The sequence below is a fragment of the Suillus subaureus genome (assembly GCF_016647635.1).
Source record: "Suillus subaureus strain MN1 chromosome Unknown BJ212scaffold_3, whole genome shotgun sequence".
In the NCBI taxonomy this organism is placed as follows: Eukaryota; Fungi; Basidiomycota; class Agaricomycetes; order Boletales; family Suillaceae; genus Suillus; species Suillus subaureus.
In genome coordinates, this window is record NW_024538559.1 from 727777 (window position 1) to 745918 (window position 18142).

An 18142-nucleotide genomic window follows, 5' to 3' on the forward strand; every position below is an offset into this window, starting at 1 on the left:
CAAGTTCTGTTAGACCAAACTGTTCAGACTGTGTGGCCAAGCGACGAAACACGACCGCGAAGTCTAACAGGGTTCCGCAAGAGAAAATAGCGTCCAGGTGGAGTGTTGATAGCTAAGCAAATGAGGTGTAACATTATCCATTAATATTATTCACCGTTCCGGACATTCTCACAGTTGTTCATGTGATGCTTATATACGACAGCTCGCATGTTATTGGGACTTCATGATACAAATGGGAACTAACTTATCTTGTGATCAGTGCTGCTCGTCTACTTCACACTGTCATGGGCGCAGCCACCAGTATGTGCAACCGCGGGCCGAGGTCTTCGGGACCTATGAGGTCACCTGCTTTCGATTACTGGCAGTATTTCCAGGATTTCCAGGCTTATCAGCGACATCGTCTTCTTATCTGCCTTCAGTGAACGCCGACTTTACGAACGGACACCACGCGAATTAGTTATACCATGAGCAAAGCATTAAAAGCTACTGTAAACTGTGATATGGGAGAGGCAAGTAACGTTATTGTAAGCAGTCGTTCATCATGTCAACATTATACAAGGGCTTCTCCTTGTATACCATCGTATGTATCGCACGATGAACATCGTATCATCTGTTTCAAGAGAGCACCAAACAGGGAGATGACGAAGGTCTTATGAAGACAATACATTTGGCAAATGTTGCATGTGGATTCCATGCTTCGTTGAGTCCCGCTTGTCGACTTTAGCTGCTCGTTCATGTGCTAACAGACCTGCTCAGCGACTTCTCAGTCATGAATAAGACAGTTGCACTTGCCAAATCCAACAACGTCCTTGTGGGGGCTCACCCTTCCTTGCCTGATTTACAGGGTTTTGGGCGTCGCGAGATGGCAATTGAGCCGGTGAGCAATGTCATTAGTCAGTGTATATGCATTAAAATATTCATGAGTTGGCAGGACGAGCTAGAGTCCTGCTTCATCTATCAAGTAGGTGCATTGGACGGGTTTTTGAAACGCTACAGCCTTCCAATGAATCACGTACGGTACTCTATTTCGATTTCCACAGACCGGTGGCTGAAATAGCCATACAATGTTATAGATAAAACCCCACGGCTCTGTCTATGGTCAGACAGCACGCTCTATCGACCTTGCACGGGCAGTTGTTGGTGTCACCAAAACCTTCAAATCTAGCGCGGCCAGTCCTCAAGGTGTAGCCTTTATGGGACTCGCTGGAACGGCTCATCAACAAGCTGCAGAAGAGCTGGGCGTGCCGTTCATTGCAGGTTTGTCGCTGCTGTACTGATTTGCATGACTGAGTGACGAGGAAAGTTTAGAGTGGTTTGCTGACCTTGACTACAGTGATGAGGGGAAATTGTTGATAACGAAGTTAGTTCGTCTGCTATCGCATGCTACTTTGATTCACCTTTTTTTTGGACTCTAGGAAGCATGATCCAGTACCCATTGAAGTCGTGCGCCAACGAGTGAATACCTTTCTTGGCCTATAGCGGTCGCAGCGTTCAGCTTCTCACTCATCTTCTTTCTCATCTGATCGCAGGTGACAAACCTCCTGAGGTTCCACAAAGTTTCTACAGTCGGAGGCAAGCTGCTCGACATTGGAGCAAACGTCGCCGAGGTCTCCATATGTTGCCATTCCGATACCCCCGTGAGCACCTCTTTTTGTCATCGAGCATCTGACATAAAAGCTAATATGGCTGTTTTTAGGGTGCAGTGGAAATCGCCCAAGCAGTGAAAGCTTTGGTAGACGAAAGCAACAAAGAAGCCGGTTATGTGTGAATGGAGGAATCTGAGAAATAAGTGCAAGAGGTTCCAGTCCGAGACTCCGCGTTTAAAGACTAATATGTATTGCAAGTTGTATTAGCAACACCTGTGTAGCTTTCAAAGATGAATCACATTCCAACAGTATCCACAAAGCTTGGTCCGATTGAGTGAGCTGCCGCGCTAGCACTAGCCATCCGAGTCTCCATCTGAAGTGGCTTGCTCCCTCAACTGACCTGGGTCCCGAACCGGCGCGCGTGAGAGTTGGATGAACACCAGCATCTTCGTGTTTAAGTGAATCTTTCACTCGCATCTGCCTCCTGGAGCAGAGCAGCAGATGAGCCTTGGACGTCGCTTTGTGTCCCGTGAAGGAGTAGGCAGAGGTTGCCAGAAACAGGATACGATCCACGGGGGAGGGACTTGTGGCTCGGGCTTGTTTACGCACATGGTTAAGACTGACTTTATACGCGTATATGAAATTGACCGCAGAGTACAGCGTCAGGCTGCGGGATTGGCCAAAGGACTATGTTGACCGTCGGTTTGCATGGCTGGAACAGTGAACATGGAGACGAATAAGATACATGATATGAAAGCGAACGATTCGATGAAAGGCTTACATGGTGATTAGACTAGTTTCTCTAGATAGTACGGCCAGGAAGGGACAATGGTTAGTACCATGTAATATATATGGTATCTTATAGGTAGAGCCAAAAGAAGTCAGCGAGGGCAGCAATGATAGGTTGCATTCAGCACGCTCTGCGAATAATGTTCCATTACTTCATAAAGTTAGGTCATCAAAGTAGGATATAAATTTACTAGAATTGTACTGGAGCGCGAAGTATACGATGTATTCTAATCATGCAGAGTCGAAAAGCATGGAATAAAATTGTTCGTCAAACAAAAGGTGTGATGACCCATCACCGCTTAGTACGCCGGGGCCTAGGCTCACTGTCCGCCGTGATCTGTAACCTGGAAGGCTCCTCCGCTTGGGATTCTGAACCGGGATTCAGTCGCGAAGATTCGCCGTGGGGCGCTTCCCAGCCAGGGTTGTATGCTGGAGGCAGTCTTCCAGAGTCTGAGCGTGCAAGGCCTGGAACAACCCCAGCATCCTCGTGTCTTAGCGCACTGACAAGAGAACTTGAGTTCCTTCTAGTTGAAGCTAGCGCACTACTGGAGGGAGATGTCAACGAGAAATTGTTTAACGTCAGGTAGATAACCCCGTTTGCTTGGATTCTCGAATCTGTGCGAAGTCGGTCTCGTGCCTGCATCTGAATCGTTCGACATTCTCACCATTAACGGGAAATGTAATCAAAGACTTACCGGGATCTGTGACTGTATATGGTGAGACCATTGCCATTGTGTATGCGTATGGGCTATCGGTATCCAATGAAACGCGGCGCTTACGCCAGCAGAATCGTGCGATCACGACGGCCCCGACCAGCGCGATCAGACCTCCGATTACAGGACCTATAATTATGGCAATATTAGATTTCTGTGCGGAACCCGCAGAAGCAGCAGTCGTTGTCTGGGATGGGGCCGCTGTCTGGGATGAGGCCGTTGAAGCAGTGCTTGTTCTGGTACTTGAGCTCAAGGTCGAGCTTGCTGTGCTATTGCAGTGGGTATACATATTATTGTTTGTCGCCGCTTCGTCCTTAACACCGGTGTTCATGGTATAGATACTTACAGATGTACTAGTCAGTACTCAGGAAACATGAATGCCTGATTCACGTACTAGAACCTGAACACACCATTAATATTGGTATTATGCTCGCTGAGCTTGATACTCACCACGAACCGTCGTTCCAAAAGAGTTCGTACAGGAAATTGGAGAGTTTGATGTCTTCGTTGCAGACTGCAGCCTGTATGTCATCAGGAAGCCTAGACAAGAAACCACGTAAACAGCATGCAAGCGGAATTTGAGCGCCATGATACTTACGATTGATTCGTTCCTGGAGTGCAAAACGGTCCTGATGGAGAACGATACATCCCATATGCACCAACGCCTGAATAGAATTTAGTTTCTAGTAATATTATGGACATCACTGCAGTGTTACCAGCGTCGATGCCTGAGACAGACCCGCCATTTACATCCCATTGACAGCTGGGTTGTAAGTTAGCGCAATGCTTCCAGTACTCAGCTAAGGAAACATACTTCATACAAAGCATACTCAGCGCCCACGATACGGAGTTGCAGCAACAACTCTCTACGCGTGAATGTAAACCTGGCTTGCACGAGAAGGACCTAACTGAGACGCACGCAATTGATCGTCGCATTGATCACCTGGAGTATTTGGTCGAAAGTTTGGGACTTGATCTTAAAATCGTTTCATGCTTTGTTTGCGCTTCAATGAATACGAACAAGATATGACATACAGTTGGGATTGCATATTTGTCTGAGTCTCTGATATGTCGTACCTATTCAACTCAGGACGGGAATCAAATAAGTAAAAAAGGATGAGTCTCACATGCTGTCTCTCCTACTGCATCCGTGTACCATTGTGTCATATTTCCCGCGCAAGTGGTGTTGCCTGCAACTGCGAAGTCGATTAAAAACACCAGCAGGATAGTTGCAATGGTAGGAACGAGACTTTGAAGCATTTTGGAATTTGGCAAACACACTCGCTGTCAAGGTTGCTGGAGAATATCGGAGAAAAAGAATGAGTGGGTGCAATATATATCTTGGCGAATACATAGTCATCGCCAAGGTGACCTGCAGTTGATGAATCAATATTGTACCCAGGAACGTACTTGAAGCGTTCCGAAACCGGTCGTCTCTAGGCTCGTGACCAACCTGGCTTATATAGCATGGACAAGTCAAGTCGCCTCTTTTGGTAATTTTGAGTCTAAGAGCGCTCGCTTTACCCTCTGATCAAGCGTGCATGAAAGGCAGGACTCCACAAGCGCTCGGATAGTAATTATAGGCTCGGATGTTTTTGGTCACTCTGCGAAGTAATTGCGGGGAAAACGTTCCCGGAGGTCGCAGTTGCTTTGCCCATCTTGAAGGAGGACTACTGAAAGCAAGGGTAAGAGTTCGAAAGGAGGCTTCGATAATTGAGATGGCGCACCATTGATCATGCAATGACTCAGCCTGGCTGTCACTTAAAGCGATATATGGCTCTGACTGTAATGTCGTGCTGCGTCATTGTGTGGAGACGAGAATCCGAGTTATTGAAAAGAGCAGCTTAAGACAAGAACCTTCGCTTTCCTTGTGGCTGACAAATAGCGGATTTCATAGTAGGCGCTGACACACTTAGAGCCCGTTCAGCAACCGATGCATGAACAAGACTTTGCCAAACCAAACACGATTTGGTCAGCACGAGCGTGACGGAGATTCAACCTGAGTCTGAAAGTAGTCAGTGAGCGATAACATGATATGATATGATATCTATGGATCAAGGACCTGCAAATCTGCTCTTTGCTAACACTTTTAATTTACAGAGACCTCTCGTGGTTCCGCTTGTTCGACCTTTGAACTGGACTCAGACTCCCCCCCAGGCTCATGATACTGCACTTCGCCAGTGCATTTTTCAGTTATATCACTCTTATCTTCAGTGTACTACTTACTGCTACTGCACATATAATCCTACAGGACAGTCCTAATGACCCTGAGCCTTACCACACATCAGCCCTGACCAGGCAAGAGTGGGTCATCAAATTGATTCTCGGTCACCCAGATCGCATCCATTGTGAGCTTGGGGTCAATATTCATGTCTTTGAGAGATTGATACATGACCTTTGTGGCCTTGGTCACTCTGATTCACTGCTATGTCTCACTTGAGGAACAGTTAGCTATATTTCTGTACACATGTGTGACAGGATTAACTGTCAGACATGTTGTGGAACAATTCCAGTGATTGAATGCTACAGTTTCTAAGTTTGCAACTTAATCTATGTTTCCCACCTCAGGCTGATATCTCATAGGTACTTCCACAAAATGTTGGATATTCTCTCATTCCACCCATTTTACATGAAATATGTCCACCTTCCTGCAGTCGACGCTCCTGTCTCCAGCACCATTCACAACAACCCAAAGTGTTGGCCAGTATTTCCAGGATGCCATTGGAGCAATCAATGGCAGTCATATTCACGCATTTTCTCCCTCAGCCAGCTGCCATCTATACTACAACCAAACAGGTTTCATATCTCAAAACTGCCTCTTCATTTGCAACTTCAACCTCGAGTTCACTTTCGTGCTGACTGGATGGGAGGGATCAGCGACAGATGCACTACTTTGGGATGTAGCTCAAAATGATGGCTTGAATGTTCTGCCTGGAAAATACCTTCTTGCAGACCTTGGTTTCCCCTCATCCTGACAACTTTTGGTTCCTTACTGTGGTGTTCAGTACCACCTGGCTGAATGGGATTGCGCTGGTGTCAGGCAAGGCTTTTTTTCTCTTTGTAGTCTAGCTCATCCAATGCTACATTTTTAGGCCTGTTAACAAAGAAGAGTTATTTAATCTTCATCATGCCTCTGCTCATAATGTGATTGAACATATTTTGGGCGTCATGAAGCAATGCTTCCACATTCTTTTAGTTGCCCCAGGGTATAAGATAGCTATCCAGGCTCATATTCCCATGGCGCTATGTGCACTGCACAATTACATACTTATTCACAACCCAAATGAAGGGTGTCTTCCTCAGAGGGCTGTCTTTAATGACAACCCTACCTTTCAAGGACAAGCCGGTCAAGCATGGGACAATCAAGGTACTTCTAACAATGTTGATGCAATCATTGGTGACGATGCAGATGCAAACACATTTCATGATCACATGGCAACAGAGATGTGGGAAGACTACCAGAATATATTACAGGACTATGACTTAGAAGACGTATTTCACTTGTTGGATGTTGATGAAGAGCTGGAGGACCTGGAAGACATAGACAAGTTTTATGGGAGCGAGGATGATGATGAAAATGATGCCTAGATTCACAATGCAATTTAGTGTACATAGGACTACAACAATATGTGCTGCATATTAAAGAGTGACAGCTATGTAACATGATTCAAGAAACAAAGAAGAACAAAACAAGACAAACAAATGAGAACTGAGATGAAAGTGCAATGAAAGAGACAAAATTTGATCTGCATGTGAGAATATGATTTAAAGCAGTCCAAAATCCCCCCTGGCAGCCTGAGCAAGAACAGATTGCAAGTAGGGGATGCAATTCTCAACCTTGGCAGACAAGTAGGTGCTGCATACCACTGGGCTCCTTGAGAACACATTCATGAGGGTGATTTGGTCTACTGGCGGAATGCCCTCCTCATCCTGCATGAAGGCCAAGGCCTGGGACCTTTCATTTGCCACCTGAGTTTCTTCTGAGTTGGCCACTGACAAGTGAAGGCTGTCCATCAGTGGTTGATGGAACCTTGTAAATTCATGAAGGCAGCAGTGCTAGCGGCATCCTTTGCTGCTTTAGAGCTCGTCCAATTACTAGCAACACGTGATATTGGACTGCCACCACATGCCGACAACCTTGGCTTTTTGTTGGCATTGGCAGAACCCACCTGTGATGCCAAAGTTTGGGTGGTGTTGGAGGAAAGGACCATGTCTGAGTGAGAGCATTTGCTGGTGCTGGAGGGTGTGACAAAAGAGGGGGGAGGGGGCGCATTCATAGAGCTTTGAGCGATTCCAGGGGTGATGGACAGAAGTGCAGACACAACCTGATCCCATCCAGCATGAAAGTTGAGGCCAGTGTTGCCCCATCCAAGGCCATGAGCCCCACCAGTGGCAGCAGCTTTTGGCACACTGACATCAAGTCCCATCGTCCTTCCACTTGATGCAGTGCTGGTGGTGGTGGCCATGGACCCACTTGCCTCAGTGCTAGAAGCAGTAGCACCCCCTGAAGCCTGCACAGCCAAGGAAGCCAGGTTGTAGGCACTACCCCATGAGCACCACTCCTGTTCAGGAGAATTGCTGTACATCTTCTCCCAATATCTCCACCCATTGGTTTTAAATGGTTTCATAATCTGTAAGTAAGTCATAAAGTAGTACATTGGAGATGCCAATATAAACATACCTTATTTCTAGCGCTGGCATCAATAAACTGGGTCCACTGAGTTTCCACAGCTTGCTCATGTATATTGGCACCATTGACATTGTCCCAGTGACATCCAGATCAATTGCAATATCTCTCAATGGCAAGATGGATTTGTTTCAACTGTAGGGGTAGTTAGCGATGTAGCTAGGTAATATGATAAAGGGAGACATACCACTTTCCACTTTCTCTTACATTGTGCCATGTCCTTGGGCAATCCTTGCTTTGAGAGATGTGCAATGCTCTTTGCAGCCTTGCAAAATGTCTCATCTTTAAAGGTGACCCCAGCAATCTTCAACACCTGCAGTTGTAGATATGACAGGAGGCCATCAACCTCTTCCTCACTCCACTGGGCCTTGGATTGTTTGGATTCACCCTCCTCAATCATGTTAAATAGTTGAAATTGAGTAGAGATTATGAGTACAGTGATAGTCGAGTGGATCTGCTTTCGCTGATAAGGACTGATTTGACCTCGAGTCGTGCAGGGAGTAGTCATGATTGGAAGGAAAGATTATTGAGACTCCGTCACGGCAGCTTCCATGCTGCTCCAACACAAACACGTACATAAACCAAAATCTTGTTCAAACATTGGTTGCTGAACGGGCTCTTAAGCTTCAGCTTTGATGTAGAGCGCAATTGGACGTGCTTACTGCTATATGACCCAATACTGCTGACCACTACTTCCAGCTTCTATGTCAGCCGTGCATATAGTATTCGTCAGCTCTGAAGCGCACTGCACGCTTCGGACTTGCATAAATAGCTGATCATGACATCTTTACCGTCGAGCTCTAAATCATGGCTGAAACAGTTGCACTTTCCGATGGTGAGTTTCTACCATCATGCGTCCACATAGTATCTGATCAACCCAAATCATCTACTAGGCCACACCATGCCCACTCTTGGGCTTGGTGTCGCAATGAACGAGGAATGCGCGGAAACTTGCAAGGTTGCCCTTCAAAATGGTTATCGGTGAGTATTGCACATCAGTCAGAGCTTCGAAACTCAGTTAAATCATTAGAATGATCGATGGGGCGCGGTACTACGAGAATGAAGTTCAAGTTGGTGTTGGGGTAGGGAAAAGTGGTGTTAAGCGTGAAGACATCTTTATCAGTGAGGACATCTCATTCGGGAGCTCCTAGACATTGGCCTCTAACCTATCGGTCCCCCCTGTCATGTTAGCTTCCAAGGTTTTCCATGATGATTTCACCTACGACGGCACAACGGCTGCTTTGAAAGACTCGATCGCGAACCTTGGATATTGCAAGTATTGTACCTTCCTGATAATATCTACGGCTTACAAGACTGGTACTAGCGTATTATGATTTATACCTAACCCACAGCGCTACTGGAGGTAGGGAGGCACGTCTTGCCGCCTACAGGGCTCTCTTGGACGGCAAGGCGAGCAGGGATGATCAGATCTGTCGGCGTCTCCAATTAGTAAGTATCATCGCTCATAGGTGTCCTCTCGGCTGACAGTCACATAGCTCAGAAAATCACATAGAAGAGATACGTGAGGCTGGTCTAGAGATGCCTGTTGTAAACCAAGTAGAGGTGAGTATTTCTACGATTGACTCATAGAGCCATTGGAAGAAGGCTGAAACTGTCATCAGTTACACCCATTCTGCCAGCAAAAACCCATCGTCGAGTATTGTAGGAAGAACAACATCATTGTGCAGGCATACTCGCCTCTTCTGCGTGGTGCTCTCGACAACCCGGTCATCCAGGAACTCTCCACAAAGGTGACTATATAGTGTGTCTTCTTGCGTCGTAATATCTGAAGTGTTGCAGTACTCCAAAGATCCCGCTCAAATCCTTATCAGGTGGTCTTTGCAACGAGGGTGAGTGACGTGTGATTGGTATTTGCCCATACTCTTATTTGACTCTATCCAGATTTGTGCCTCTGCCGAAATCCTCGCAGCCTGAACGTATCATATCCAACGGCCAAGCATTTGGTTGGAGCATCGAACTTGCGGACATGGCAAAGCTTGACGCGTTGGACCGCGGGAAGGAAGGTGCAGTTACCTGGAATCCAGTCGACGTCGACTAAGGAGTCAGGTCAGCCTACGGTTCTGACCGTATGAAGGCCAGATGTTGTGCTATATCACGGTATGATGTCAGTGTGTGTGAACTTGAGACGAGAGTACTCAACGAATACATTTTTGCCACCTGTCTGGACTGCACAGCTGCAAATTCCGGACTGGAAACCCATTGGATGATCAAATTTTCACACGACGACTTGATGGGAACCATGTTTGGTTCCTTCCCGGCTTTGACGGGCGGCATATTTTATGGGCGCTATCAAGCTTCAGCTTCAGACTGTTCAGTGCTTGAGATAGAGGAATGCGATGAGAATTGATGTCATGATGTCTTGTGCTATCGAGATTCTGGTGCTGGGAAGACATCCTGCATGTGAAGGGAAATGCGCAAGTCGCGCCTACATGTGTTGGGTACGAACAGAGTACGGGACAAACTAGAGTACAGGCAGTATATACAACGAGAGAATTTAGTACTGAGTCCAGAACCAGGGCCCGAGGATGAACCAGGAGGCCAGAAGGACCACCCCAAACGGCTTGACAGGCGAACCAGCAGAGAAACTCAACGGTTCGGCGGCCTCACTGGTGGATGGGTGCGAGAGAGCAGGAGAACCCCTAGCTTCAAATTAAGAGCTCTTCCAAGTTTCCGGAGTTAACGCTGGAAGGATCGGTTTAGGAACTTGACACACCAGCAGTCTCTGCCATTTGGTGGGTGTCTCTGTTTTTTTTTTCAGTTGAGTTGACCGAGTGTAGTAGGGTTCGGGTGGGTGCTATGATCCATCGATGCAGACGTCGTCCTTTGTTATTAAATCACGATGCAATATCGATAATCACGAAAGAAATCAGTCTGGTGATGACCTATTTTCTAAGAAAGGTAATCAGGACGAACCGTGCTTATACAACACTCGCACACCTTGCGATAGAACGTCCGGGATGGTTCTACATACGATCCCACGAACTCATCAACGTGCATCCAACTGAATCTGATCATCGCAGAAGGAGAAATGTCCACCATGATACCCGCCGTGCTACACCTGCGAATTCGGGGATGCAAAATGACGCGGTTCAAATCCGTTCTCCGAGGGAATGGACAGTGATACGCGAAGGAAGGTGTCGAGATCGCAAGAAGGCCTGTGACTGTGGAAAGCACCTGAAGGCACTCAACCAAGAAGCTGTCAAACAATCTCGGGACTCAAAATTTGGTCGACACAAGCTCGAGATCGTCGTGGGGACAAGGGCCGCTGTGTTCCACTTCCTACCCTGAGGTAGAGATTTATATAGAGGGAGGGGCTGGGCTACTGGCATGCGCCTGCGGGACTGAAATTGGTGTCCGTAGAAGGTGACGTGGGTGACTTTGATTTGCTATTACGGGGACATAATGTGGGATGATGATGTGCATGTGAGCAAGGTTCTTTCTCACTCTCTTCAATGTAGAGCGTGCGTTGACGGTTCAACCAGGCTCGTCGTGGTGATCAATTGGTGGCAAGAACATAAACCAGGCTTTAACGGGAAGTGCCGACTCCTGATTGGTTTATGCAGGTCTTATGAGGCCCCGGAGGCTCCCATCCAAAGATAGCAGATTTGAGACCAAGCTTAGCCCGAGGTCTGTCCATAGATAACAGATTTTTAACGGCCGGCCGGGCTGTTAGGTGTTCAAGTTGTCAAACGCAGACCAGCATTTTCATTCCGTGCTTCTTGCAGCGTTATCGAGCTAATATTCATGGATGTACCACGACGCTCAACATCAAGTCCGAACGATTCGCAAACATCGAGCTAGTGATCGACGCAGCCTGATTTCCGGAGCAAAAAAAATACCCGGAACGAAGATGGATGCTTTTGATGCAGCCCTCCAACAAAATGACGAGACGGTAGTCGCAGGCTAATGAAGCAAAGATTACCTAGACAGTCTAAGCTCAAGATTTCTAGAGGCAGGATCACGAAGGTTTAGTGTTTTGTCATAGGTACGTACTTAATGGGGACGCGTCCAATCCGTTGCTCCTGTTCGCTAATGGGTCACATCTCACTGGGGTGTCAAACCACGTGACATGTCAGATTTGAGTTCTCGAGGTCGAAGCTCCCCAGGGCCATACGTCTGTCCACCCTGTCGGTGCCCGCTTGCTTCACACAGTTAGCTGTCTCAGCCCGGTATGAAGAGGCCGTCAGCTTCTATGTCAGCCGTGCGTATAATATCCGTCTGTTCCCAAGCGCGTTGTACGCTTCGGACCTGCATAAATAGCTGGCTCTTTCCCTATCTTTATTCTTCAGCTCTAAATCATGGTTGAAACAGTTACACTCTCTGATGGTGAGTTTCCACCATCATATGTCCACGTATTATCTTATCAACACAAATTGTCTAGGCCACACTATGCCCGCTTTTGGGCTTGGTGTCTACTTGAACGAGGAATGCGCGGAAGCTTGCATGGTTGCCCTTCAAAATGGTTACCGGTGAGTTTTACATATCAGTCAAAGTTTTAAAACTCAATTAGATTGTTAGAATGATTGATGGGGCCCGGCTCTACAAGAATGAAGTCCAAGTCGGTGTTGGGGTAGGGAAGAGTGGTGTTAAGCGCGAAAACGTCTTTATCAGTGGGGATGTCTCATTCGGGAGCTCCTGGACATTGAATTCTCACATATCTGGTCACCTTTGACACGTTAGCTTCCAAGGTCTTCCATACCGATTTCACCTACGATGGCACGACGGCTGCTTTGAAAGACTCGATCGCGAACCTTGGATCTTGTAAGTCTTGTACTTTCCTGATAATATTTACTGCTTACAGGATAGGTACTAGCGTATTATGATTTATACCTAACCCACAGCGCCATTGGAGGTAAGGACGCACGTCTTGCCGCCTACAGGGCTCTCTTGGACGGCAAGGCGAGCGGGATGATCAGATCTATTGGCGTCTCCAATTAGTAGGTATCATCACTCATAGGTGCCCTCTCGGCTGACCATTACATAGCTCAGCAAAGCACATAGAAGAGATTCGTGAGGCTGGTCTAGAGATGCCTGTTGTGAACCAAATAGAGGCGAGCATTACTGCGATTGGCTCACACAACCATTGCGAGGAAGCTAAAACTGTCATCAGTTACATCCATTCTGCCAGCAAAAACCCATCGTCGAATACTGTAGGAACAACAACATCGTTGTCCAGGCATACTCGCCTCTTGTGCGTGGTGCTCTCGACAACCCGGTCATCCAGGAGCTCTCCACAAAGGTGACTATATGCCATATCTTCTTGCGTGATAATATCTGATGTACTATAGTACTCCAAGATCCTGCTCAGATTCTTATCAGGTGGTCTTTACAACGAGGGTGAGTGACTCGATTGGTATCTGCCTATACTCTTATTCGACTGTGTCTAGATTTGTGCCCCTGCCGAAATCCTCGCAGCCCGAACGTATTATATCCAACGGCCAAGTATTTGGTTGGAACATCGAACCTACGGACATGGCAAAGCTTGACGCGTTGGACCGCGGGAAGGAAGGTGCAGTTACCTGGAATCCAGTCGACGTCGACTAAGGAGTCAGGTCCGCCACCTCAGAGCTACCTCGTTATTTTAGGAAGCAATGTACTAGTACGAACAAAGAATCCGACTCTTTCGTTTGCAAGTATGCAATACAACAACGTTCAAGACCACTACGTCACAAAACAACGACAGAGGACAATAGGAGGTTAACGAGAGGGAATATTTATACTTGCACGAAAGTACTAGCACATCGTAATTTTCACAGCGATCAGGTGCTATTGCCAAAAGTCATGAGTCTCCGGCGAATGTCTGACAGGCGCTGTTTTCTTGTCGAGAGCGATGCACGTTTCTGAGCGATGGAAGCATCTTCGCTAACCAACTCGTTCATACGCTCAGAGAAGTTGGACCCAGACGCAACATCGGTCAACAAGCTCTTGAAAAGACTCTGCGACAATTGTTCTGCCAGGGCATGGTGAAGAGCATGCTCAATAGTTAGAGGAATATGATCAATGATGCGCTGCTCGAGGGATAAGCAAGCTGAAACGCAGACGACAAACGAGACTCACCTTGTAAGCGACGTGATAATAGGCTCGAACATCAGCCATCACAACTAGCTCTTCCTGGAAGGAGTCGGGAGGTAGCAGACGCGCAAGATCCGGTATCCCAATATTCGCATAGCCCGCTTCTGCAAGCGCCCTCAAAGCTTTGGCCTCAGGCGTCTCCGACGTCGAATAACTGTGGGATGGAGCGGCTGGACTCAAATCACGAGGCTGTGAGGATGCAACGCGCGGAGCTGGTTTTACCCGTGCCGAAGCAAACGATGGAGTATGCGCCACTGTCCTTGGTGAATCATAATCCCGCGGTGTTTCCCTTACTGAAGGATATCCCGGCATCACTGCTGAAAGATATGCCCGCTCTGTCGGTCCTTCGCAGGCTATCGGTCCTGCGGAATCTACCTCTTCTTCCAACATCGACCCTTCCTCAGAATAGTCATCGTCATCAGGGGACGTGGCTGAATGATGCTGCTGAATATGATGTACGGGGGCCTTATACTGAGAAGCTCTACTCCGAACTGTCTTATAATGAGCCAGCCATTTTTCGCGCAATGTTTGAAGATAGTGCGTGTTCTGAGTATAATGCGGAGTAGTTTCCAGAGCCAAGGCCGATTTGACAGCTTCCTTGGGCGTGTGCTTTGCAGACACCAACATGGATTCTAATCAAATCGCTAGTGTCACAGACAACTTAGGCTAAGGCGATAGTTATAAGGAGTAAATGCTTACCCAACATAAGCCCTCGAGCACTTTGAAGCGTCCAAAATGGACACTTATGAGTGTGTCGATGACTTGATCGAGCACATCATTGATGCCAGCAAGACAGCGCTCAGACGGAGCGACCCAGAGTTTAGTGAATTGGGCGATGAGATTCGCCTTCGCCTGATATGGCACATTGTTCGGAAGCTCCCATCCAATTGCCCTTGATGATTGGTTGAGCTGCTCTCCAACTGTCACGACAAAACACGAAAACATACTCGTGGATGACCCTGCTGACTTCATATATGCCCATCACTTTCACGCCAGGATCTCGCTCAATAAGGGTCATCTTCCCTTCAGTATCGTCCAGTGGGATATACTCTTCCGGTTTGTCAAAAGGCCTAAAGTCAGGAGCAGTGCCGCGTATATTCCTCTTGAAGATAGCATAGAGCGCGCGGTTCCGCTGCGCAAGACGTTTGTCTTCGTGACTGCCATTCACAAAACTCTTAAAGACATCGCAGAACGCATTGACACGTTCTAAAACTTCGATTTGTGGGTCGTTTGCAAGTGGTGGGGGCAATGCATCGAATTCCTTGTTACATTTGACAAGGAGCCTGTCGACATCTTCTCTGAGGCGCGGTAAACTATAAACAAGGTGACTTAAGTTCTGTTATAGCAAGCGACTAGAATTTCTACGCACGTTTCTTCAATTAGCTGGATAAGCAGTCGGCTTACATCGGAAACAAATCCCGGAATCCCGAACCGATGACGGTCGGTCACGCCATTCCAGGGCGATGTCGTGTCGAAATATGCAGTAGCACGCCTTTGCAATTCAGCACGAGACAGGCGTTGTGCCCGTTCGGCATCATCAGGAAGACGCACGCAGTAAAAACCGTGTCTCAATGTGTGATCCTCCGAACGACCCTCGATGATTTCTACCCATTTTCGGCGCTGGTTGATAGCACCGGCGCCGAGTGTGTCAGGTTTCGTAAGGACACCTGAACAATTTTGTTATTTAATCATATTGCAATATGGGCGACTTGCCAATTGTTCGCTTTCCGTTGGGGTCTGCAGCCCTCGCAAGAGTCATGGATTGTTGATTTTCCATATCATCTAGGAGGGCACCATCACTCAGTTACAAAGGATTTCGCAGTTCATACACGTACCACTCATGGGAATTGTGGTCAATATGATGGTGTTCTCTTTCTTGGTGTAATGTTCCGCCAAACTTTTCACGAGGGCAACAGTTTCGGCTTCTTCGTTTTGGATCAAACCTTCATTGCACATCAGATGTATTGTCTCGATCCAGATCAGCATTCTTACCTGGTAGATCATAGAACGACAAGTCTGTGGCCTCGGGGTCTTCAATCGAGACGCACACCACGTTACGGGAGAACTTCAGTGTATTCCTTAAGCTCCTGAGTTCTTCGATGGTCTTCGTGTGAAAACTCGAAGAAGGGACATTCGGGTTCAGAATGGCTGCCTGGGCACGACGCTAGCCAAACTTCAACCTCACTTCTGTCGGTAATCGTTCGGCCAAAGGGCGCCGTGACAGTCTTTTGCACTGGCAGATCTCGGCCGTTATTGTCGAAACCCATCCGTAAGGTGATAGTGCAAGACCACGATGTGGCATGACTAGACATCGTACATTCCATAGGACATCTGACAGAGTAGCAGTGAGCATCCCTTGCAGCGACTGATTGTGGCAGGGTCACCTTGTACATGTTCCACTGTCTCTTGGGACATTGATCTTTATCATAACGGAAAAAATAATTAGGCCAGCGAACAAAAGAACAAACTATCTACCGACGTACCCCACTAACGGCTTCGACGAGTGAGCTTTTGCCCGCTGAAATACTGCGTTGAGTGTAGCTATGGTTGCAAGAGGAGGCGACCACGAACCTGATTGGCCACCAATGACGACTACGGATGGTAAGTCGATGAGCGCGTCGGCACTATAAGAAATCGCATGAGCAAGCTGTGCAGTCAGATCCACAAACACGCACCCCATGGACTTGAGGTCAGACATCATTTTCATAAGCTCTCTACGCCTGCGGGCATAGTCAGTGGATGATATGTCAACCCCCATATCTGGAGGGTTGGCAAAACCAGGAAGAGGACTTGGCATTAGGAGACGTATTGCCTGATGATGTGGTCTTCATGGTAGATGGGATATACACAATACCTGAATGATCTCTAGTTTTATGCACCGGCTAGCGCCTTCTTGGACATGCGTGTCAAAGTATACAACGTTAACTTGAAATCTAGCCGGTAAGCCACTTGCATGGATAAGAAGAGAGAGCGCCGTGAAATGTCGCTCACACAGCAACCATCAGCAGATGATAATCTATTGGTGACCTTGTTGTTCTTTGACAGCTATCTGCGGACATCCCTATGTAAATGTCGTAAGACTCGTACCAGCCAATCAGAAGAGATCTGCGATGATCTATTCAATAAATTGTGTTGTTCTGATATATTCTGATATCAGAGCCTATCAGAACCTGTCCATACAAGGATGTGATGAGAATCGCCCGCAAAAGGACACGCACAGCACATAAAATTGTTATCTCGTACAGGATGTCACGTATGAGCGCTCGTAGGTCCATAATTTTTTTTTTAAATTTTAATCCTTGTTTATTGTCCGTTGGGGCGTAGCCCTATGTTAGACAGTACATGCGGTATGTTACTCTATGGTACTCGGTGTTTATCTAATCTGGTGAGGGGGTTCTGTAATCCTGGTCCGGGCTGGTGCGAGGATGATAGTGCTGTCTTAAGGCATATGAAGAGGGGATGGCTAAGCACTTAGCGCATCATGATGGTTCTAATTCTTCTTTGGGGGGCTGATGTCTCCGAAGGTGCTTGCTAAGTGTTTGGTACGAGCGATGAATTTGAGGACTGCCTTGATATTTTTCCCCTCGTTTAGGAGGTCTTTGAGGCTGTGCATGCACATTCTGATCTCTGCTTTCATGATTGCTCTTTGTCTCGTGTGTGCTGGGCATGATAGAAGAAAGTGGTGTACTGATTCTTCTCTTTCCTTGCAGGCAGGGCAGAGTGGGGAGAGCACTCTCGAAATTCTGTGGAGGTGTTTGTTCAGAGGGATGTGGCCTGTGCAGAGCTGGATGAGTAGGGCAGCGTGCTTTCTTGGGTACTTGTCTGCTAGTTTCGCGAAGTGGTTGGATGGGTAGGATGGGTCTATTTCCTGGAATCTGTCACTATGTGGTGAGTTGCACAGGACAGTTTTTGCTTCTTTGTTGATTGAGGCATTGAACATTTGCTTTATGGCTGATTTGCTTTCTGGGAGGGTAGCCAGCATGTTGTTAGGTGAGCAGAGTGATGTGGGGAGTAGGTGGGTGTCTGTTGTTTCTCCTCTTGCCGCCCTTTTGGCTTGTTCATCTGCCTGTTTGTTTCCAGGGATGCCAATGTGACCCACTGACCAGTGTATAGCCAGTTTTCCATCACCCTCGGTAGGGAAGAGGGTGTGGAGGTTGTCATGGAATTTGTCCATCAGATAGTGACCCGGTTTTGACTGGAAGGTGTTGGTCGCTCTAATTGCCACTTGGTTGTCTGCTCCCAGAGCCATTGTCCTTCTTCCTCCTCTCGCTCTC

General features: G+C 47.4%; 6 protein-coding genes across 6 annotated transcripts; 3 read left to right on the forward strand and 3 right to left on the reverse strand.

Moving 5' to 3' along the window:
* Nucleotides 1–464: 464 nt before the first annotated feature.
* BJ212DRAFT_1566321 (lamb YcsF family protein) lies at nt 465–1768 on the forward strand (the record flags this gene model as incomplete). Its single annotated transcript, XM_041341969.1, has 10 exons — nt 465–509; nt 560–580; nt 635–699; nt 757–877; nt 932–1012; nt 1074–1257; nt 1309–1360; nt 1416–1455; nt 1530–1637; nt 1697–1768. 10 exons carry the CDS (start codon nt 465–467, stop codon nt 1766–1768), a joined length of 789 nt encoding a protein of 262 aa, XP_041198267.1.
* A 1186-nt stretch (nt 1769–2954) lies between these two features.
* On the reverse strand, nt 2955–4348 carry BJ212DRAFT_1261652 (uncharacterized protein; the record flags this gene model as incomplete). Its single annotated transcript, XM_041330195.1, has 8 exons — nt 2955–3429; nt 3539–3628; nt 3687–3753; nt 3805–3851; nt 3903–3954; nt 4008–4064; nt 4124–4165; nt 4216–4348. 8 exons carry the CDS (start codon nt 4346–4348, stop codon nt 2955–2957), a joined length of 963 nt encoding a protein of 320 aa, XP_041198268.1.
* A 2381-nt stretch (nt 4349–6729) lies between these two features.
* On the reverse strand, nt 6730–7997 carry BJ212DRAFT_534863 (uncharacterized protein). The gene is made up of 2 exons (XM_041343430.1): nt 7963–7997; nt 6730–7910 (listed from the first exon to the last, which is right to left on the reverse strand). The coding sequence occupies exon 2, from the start codon at nt 7765–7767 to the stop codon at nt 7102–7104; it is 666 nt and encodes a 221-aa protein (XP_041198269.1). The 5' UTR covers nt 7768–7910; nt 7963–7997; the 3' UTR covers nt 6730–7101.
* Nucleotides 7998–8582: 585 nt separating this feature from the next.
* On the forward strand, nt 8583–9834 carry BJ212DRAFT_1475857 (NADP-dependent oxidoreductase domain-containing protein; the record flags this gene model as incomplete). Its single annotated transcript, XM_041339295.1, has 9 exons — nt 8583–8610; nt 8669–8756; nt 8806–8897; nt 8967–9056; nt 9128–9224; nt 9272–9338; nt 9398–9526; nt 9576–9625; nt 9678–9834. 9 exons carry the CDS (start codon nt 8583–8585, stop codon nt 9832–9834), a joined length of 798 nt encoding a protein of 265 aa, XP_041198270.1.
* A 2010-nt stretch (nt 9835–11844) lies between these two features.
* BJ212DRAFT_1523553 (NADP-dependent oxidoreductase domain-containing protein) lies at nt 11845–13340 on the forward strand (the record flags this gene model as incomplete). The annotated part of the gene is made up of 9 exons (XM_041341711.1): nt 11845–12122; nt 12178–12265; nt 12315–12406; nt 12477–12557; nt 12610–12733; nt 12781–12946; nt 12973–13035; nt 13105–13133; nt 13184–13340. Exons 1-9 carry the CDS (start codon nt 12095–12097, stop codon nt 13338–13340), a joined length of 828 nt encoding a protein of 275 aa, XP_041198271.1. The 5' UTR covers nt 11845–12094.
* A 215-nt stretch (nt 13341–13555) lies between these two features.
* On the reverse strand, nt 13556–16665 carry BJ212DRAFT_1573808 (P-loop containing nucleoside triphosphate hydrolase protein; the record flags this gene model as incomplete). Its single annotated transcript, XM_041342098.1, has 12 exons — nt 13556–13804; nt 13854–14477; nt 14568–14760; nt 14816–15181; nt 15238–15535; nt 15582–15650; nt 15704–15811; nt 15861–16032; nt 16186–16199; nt 16253–16287; nt 16352–16492; nt 16544–16665. 12 exons carry the CDS (start codon nt 16663–16665, stop codon nt 13556–13558), a joined length of 2391 nt encoding a protein of 796 aa, XP_041198272.1.
* Between the last annotated feature and the right edge of the window lie 1477 nt (nt 16666–18142).